Source organism: Arachis ipaensis, chromosome B07 (genome assembly GCF_000816755.2).
Source record: "Arachis ipaensis cultivar K30076 chromosome B07, Araip1.1, whole genome shotgun sequence".
NCBI classification, from domain to species: domain Eukaryota; kingdom Viridiplantae; phylum Streptophyta; class Magnoliopsida; order Fabales; family Fabaceae; genus Arachis; species Arachis ipaensis.
The window spans coordinates 70,885,483-70,890,412 of record NC_029791.2 but is presented as its reverse complement, the minus strand read 5'-3'; the positions used below and the strand labels follow the sequence as shown (position 1 = coordinate 70,890,412).

Genomic DNA, 4,930 nt, shown 5'->3' with positions numbered 1-4,930 from the left:
TATATTTTTTTTAAATTAGTATAATTGTGTATTATTCATTAAATATTAATTATAATATTGTAATATAATTATAATAAAGATATTTTTTTAAAATAAATTTATTTAGAAAAATATAAATTGGTTATTAATAACCGGTGCCATTATCATATAATTATCATATTATTATTATTATTATTATTATTATTATTATTATTATTATTATTAGTTGATTACTTTTTTGTTCTCGGGCCAATTCATTGCAAAGGCAAAGGCATGCAATGATCCAACTATCTATTTGGATATTGTCCAAAAAAACAAATTAAAACCAAACAGAGCCATCCACCATTCCAGCGTAGGAAGCTCGGTTCTGTAGTGGGTTAGCTTTCTCTGCACAATTCTACGCTGCTCCCACTATCATGGCTCATGGACACGTGTTGTTATTATCTTCTTCTAATGAGAATATTTGTAAATCTTTATACACTTGCATCTGTACATTATAATTATCCTTATATATATATATATACTTACGCCTTTTTTTTGTCATTATTACATCAGGTAAGAATCAAATCTTCTCTAAACGAGGAGAAAGGACAAATGCCATGTGAACTAATGTTAAACCAAAAAAAAATTTCTGTCCTGGATTACATTCAAATTCAAATGTTTAAAATTTAAAAAGAAAAGGAAATTGAGCATGTTTATAGGACTGTCTTTATCTTTTTGTAAGAGATGATTGCTATATCGATCGTTGTCCATATTGAATTTACATAAATGATTTTTTCATATTAAAAGAAGGGAGAAAGATGAACTTCATAGAAAAATAGATTACATTAAAATAGATTACAGTAGGCGAATGGTAAACAGGTGTCATAGATACTAGACAGAAATATTCCATTAAAATGATAATAAGAAAAACATAATATCTAACAGAAATTGCAATAAAAATCTGCAACTTGACTGAGAAAAGCAAAATATAGTGCATATGAGGGTCAAAACCAAAAGTTTGGACCCTCCCCTTGTATGTTGTATCCAACTATCTAAGCAAATATTATTTGGACATTCAAACTGCTTCCTAAACTACATAAAACGTGCATATAAACTCTTGTGGTAAACAATTTGTTCAAGCCAACGTCCATATAAAACTCTTGTGGTAAACAATTTGTTCAAGCCAATCACTTAGCCTTTGGAGTATTCTGGTTCTCTGGCAGCACCTGCAGTGCAGTTCTTTTCCTCTCCACTTCCTGCACATGTTGAACAGTCAACACTTAATAAGAATACCACTTAAATGCAAAATTGATAACTCAAATAGATTTAAAATAAAATGCAATTAACAACTGATATAGAATAAGAAATTCAGCCTCACCTTCCCAGCAGCATTATTATTATTCAGCCCCAACTTCTTTAACATCTTCCTTAGTTCTCTCACACTCTTTTGATGCAAATCATCGGTTCGGTTCTCCTTCACACTCTTTTGATGCAAATCATCGGTTCGGTTCTCCTTCATACCAACAGCACTGTCCACTGTTTGAATCTCATTTGCAACACCCTTTGTTTCTTCCTGTGATTGTTCAACAACAACAGATTGTATTGGAGTATTATTACAAGCTTTCACCAGCGTGTTGGAGTTGAAACTCGGCATATGCATTGAAGCATCCATAGCTGTTTCTTTTGCAGCTGAATCATCATTAGGTTCTTCATTTTGTTCTTTATCTTCAATGAAAACTTCTTCTGCAACTGCATGAAAATTAGATTCTTCATGTTGTTCTTTATCTGCAATGACAACTGATGAAATATCACCTTCAACAGCTGTGTCACAATTGAAACTCAGCACAGAGAGTGAAGCATCATCAATGACAACTGATGAAACATCACCTTCAACAGCTGTGTCACAATTGGAACTCAGCAGAGAGAGTGAAGCATCATCAGTGGGAACTTCTTCTGCGACTGCTTGAACATTAGATTCTTCATGTTGTTCTTTATCTGCAATGGCAACTGATGAATCACCTTCAACAGCTGTGTCACAATTGAAACTCAGCAGAGAGAGTGAAGCATCATCAGTTGCAACTTCTTCTGCGATTGCATGAACATTAGATTCTTCATGTTGTTCTTTATCTGCAATGGCAACTGATGAAACATCACCTTCAACAGCTGTGTCACAATTGAAACTCACAACAGAGAGTGAAGCATCATCAGTGGCAACTTCTTCTGCGACTGCATGAACATTAGAATCTTCATGTTGTTCTTTATCTGCAATGACGACAACTGAAGAAACATCACCTTCAACAGCTGTGTCACAATTGAAACTTAGCACAGAGAGTGAAGCATCGTCAGTGGGAACTTCTTCTGCGACTGCATGAACATTAGATTCTTCATGTTGTTCTTTATCTGCAACTGATGAAACATCAACTTCAACAGCTGTGTCACAATTGAAACTCAGCAGAGAGAGTGAAGCATCATCAGTTGCAACTTCTTCTGCGACTGCATGATGTTGTTCTTTATCTGAAATGACAACTTCTGATGAGAGATCATCTTCAACTAGCTTTTCGGGATTGAGAATCGGCAGAGATAATGAATCATCATGTGTTGCAATTTCTTCTGCAGCTGCATCATCATTAGAATCTTCATGTTGGTCATTACCTTTCAATTGATCAGATTCATCCTTTTGTTCTTCTGCTTCTCGTACAGCTAAATGGATCAATGATGATTCAAGAGTAACATGGTTAACATCTGCGGAGGATTCAATGCAGATCTGAGCAGCACTTGCATCCTTTTCTTCTAAATCCTCAGATGTTTCTTCTAATTTTCCTTGGTGATTTTGAAGAGTGATATCTTCAAGACTGTTGCTTTTCTCAGTAACATCAGAAGAGTTCTCAGAATTTGGATTTGCATAATCCTCTTCTGAAGCATTACTATCCATTTCCTCAACCTCTGTCTTGGATTCTTCAGCAGATGATGCACCGATAACATCAGAAGCACCATCAATTAATTTCTCTTCCTCCATGGTGGAGGATTTTTCCAAGAGCTCAGAATTATCAATAACAGTTAGATTTTCTGAGGCTTGAGCAGAAGGCACATCGAAGAGGTCAGATGCATTGATCTTTTCCAATCCCTCTTCCATGGATTCTTCACAGTTCTCCAATTTGATTTCAGATTCTTCTTCTAGATTCTCACCAACTTCTGATGATAATTCTTCAGAATGGTGCAATTTGACTTCACAATCTTCTTCTTGGGGCTCATCAGAAGAACAAACATTGGATGAATTCAGTTCAATAACTGCATCAGAACTTGCTGAGTCCTTTTCATCTTCAGATTTGTCATCATCCTCTATTTCAGATAACTCAGATCCTGCAAAGTGAAGACCACCATGCTCAGATAACTTAACAGAAAGATTCTATCATGCAGATCTACAACAATAAGAAAAGAACAAACCTTCATCGCCTCCGTGCACATCATTCTCCTCTATTGCTTGGTCCCCTTTATTCGAATCTTCCAGTGTTTCACAACTTCCTTCCAACTTCACATTTGTTTCACGTGGCACGGAATCAGCTTTCAAACTTGACCCCTTGTCTTCTGATTCAGCCTCCAGCAAAGGCTCAACATCAATTTCTTCCACAGAAACTGCTTGCACTTCTGAACCCAAATCATTGACTTGGTGGTATTCAGATTCAGTTTTCATTTCCATAGAGCAGACCTCTTGTTCATTAGTTTCTCCTGAAACCACGTCAGTCACAGTCTTCAAACTAGCCCCTGCATCAGACACTGTACCAAATACAGCATATATCAAAATCATGCTACAGAAGTTGAGATAACATCGAATGAATCAATTTACACAATTTAACAACCAAACATTACCCTCTTCGGTATCTGCAGAGTCTTCAATTTGCTGAGACACACTAATGATTTCTTCAGAAACATCATCAACCTTTTCAAGTCCATTGTCTTCAGCATCCATCAAGCTCATGTTGGACAGGTTCTTCTCAAGCAACCTCACCGACCTTCGAGTACTATATCATCATCTTCAACCGCCTCAACTTCCTTCTTTCTGCGCAAAGAAACTGCAGGAGCCCTTTTCTTTGCAGCAGGAGTAACCAAAACATTGGCATCTTTATTCTCTTGCTCAGATGCTATCACTCCGTCACCATTTCCTGCTCTTCTAGTCCCACGCTGAGGCCTCTGCGAAGACACCACCTTTGAGCTTTGTTGTTCTTCTCTAACAGGTTTGTTTCCGGTTGCGGTTCTAGACGCCGCACCACGATGAGGAATGGGGGTTTCAGCTGCTTTTTCAGCTTCAATTGGATTAAAAAATTCATCCAATCCTTCAACCTGAACCAATTTGGGGAAAAGAAATTTATTTAACAAAAAAACGAAAATGAAATTTTGGTTCATTGTTCCCACTTTACATAGTCACAAAAGGGTATTTCGGCATGAATAAAAAAAAATCAAAATTGAACAGAACAGAACAGCAATAGAATTTTGCAATGACAAACAATTGAGATGATCTAAGGAATAATGAAAGAATACGAAGAAAAAGGGCAGAATCGTTACATGGGGAAGAGCCGAGAGAGCGTTAGCCATGGCAACATTGGTGATGTTGGCGGGAATCTTGTTCTTCTTGCAAAGTGCTTGAAGCTCCTTCCTTGAGAGGCTGTGGAAGTCCATGATCGAGTGAAAGAGGAAACAAAACAAGATGTTTTGGATTGAGAGAGAGAGAGAGAGAGAGTTTGAAAAGAAAGCGAAAGTCAACAAGTGAATGGTGATAGTGTAGCAGATTGCAGAGTAAGGGGTGTGTGGTATTTGTACAGTGTAGTCGGCGGTTTAGCCGTTAAGGGTAGAGAAACGTTAAGGAATGTGACCGTTGGGAGCTTGAATTTGAAATTTGAATTTTTTGTTGGATTAAAAGATTAAAACATGATTGGTGACCGTGAGTGGCGAGTTTATTTACTTCAGTATACAT

General features: G+C 36.9%; 2 protein-coding genes across 8 annotated transcripts in view; both read right to left on the bottom strand.

Moving 5' to 3' along the window:
* LOC107609204 overlaps nucleotides 834-4,930 on the bottom strand; it is a 26,078-nt gene continuing 21,981 nt past the window's right edge. Inside the window, exons 3-8 of one of the 7 annotated variants that reach the window (XM_021105966.1) lie at nucleotides 3,829-3,987; nucleotides 3,406-3,735; nucleotides 1,981-3,321; nucleotides 1,834-1,848; nucleotides 1,340-1,701; nucleotides 834-1,217 (exon numbers count right to left, since the gene is read on the bottom strand). In XM_021105966.1, coding sequence (XP_020961625.1) covers nucleotides 1,149-1,217; nucleotides 1,340-1,701; nucleotides 1,834-1,848; nucleotides 1,981-3,321; nucleotides 3,406-3,735; nucleotides 3,829-3,937 — 2,226 coding nt within the window. In that variant the 5' untranslated portion in view covers nucleotides 3,938-3,987 and the 3' untranslated portion in view covers nucleotides 834-1,148. Of the gene's footprint in view, nucleotides 1,218-1,339; nucleotides 3,322-3,405; nucleotides 3,736-3,828; nucleotides 3,988-4,930 lie in introns of all 7 variants that reach the window. The other 6 variants (XM_021105962.1, XM_021105963.1, XM_021105965.1 and 3 more) reach the window with 6 other exon arrangements.
* Nucleotides 3,964-4,758, bottom strand: LOC110265084. Its single transcript, XM_021107851.1, has 2 exons — nucleotides 4,522-4,758; nucleotides 3,964-4,299 (listed from the first exon to the last, which is right to left on the bottom strand). The coding sequence occupies exons 1-2, from the start codon at nucleotides 4,633-4,635 to the stop codon at nucleotides 3,964-3,966; spliced, it is 450 nt and encodes a 149-aa protein (XP_020963510.1). The 5' UTR covers nucleotides 4,636-4,758.

What these genes read in the sequence shown, in the direction of transcription:
- LOC110265084 (XM_021107851.1), bottom strand. Translation starts at nt 4,635, where the DNA reads ATGGACTTCCACAGCCTCTCAAGGAAGGAGCTTCAAGCACTTTGCAAG. An exon ending in CTCTCTCGGCTCTTCCCCAT is followed by an intron (nt 4,300 to 4,521) that starts GTAACGATTCTG and finishes AAATTGGTTCAG; the next exon opens with GTTGAAGGATTGGATGAATT.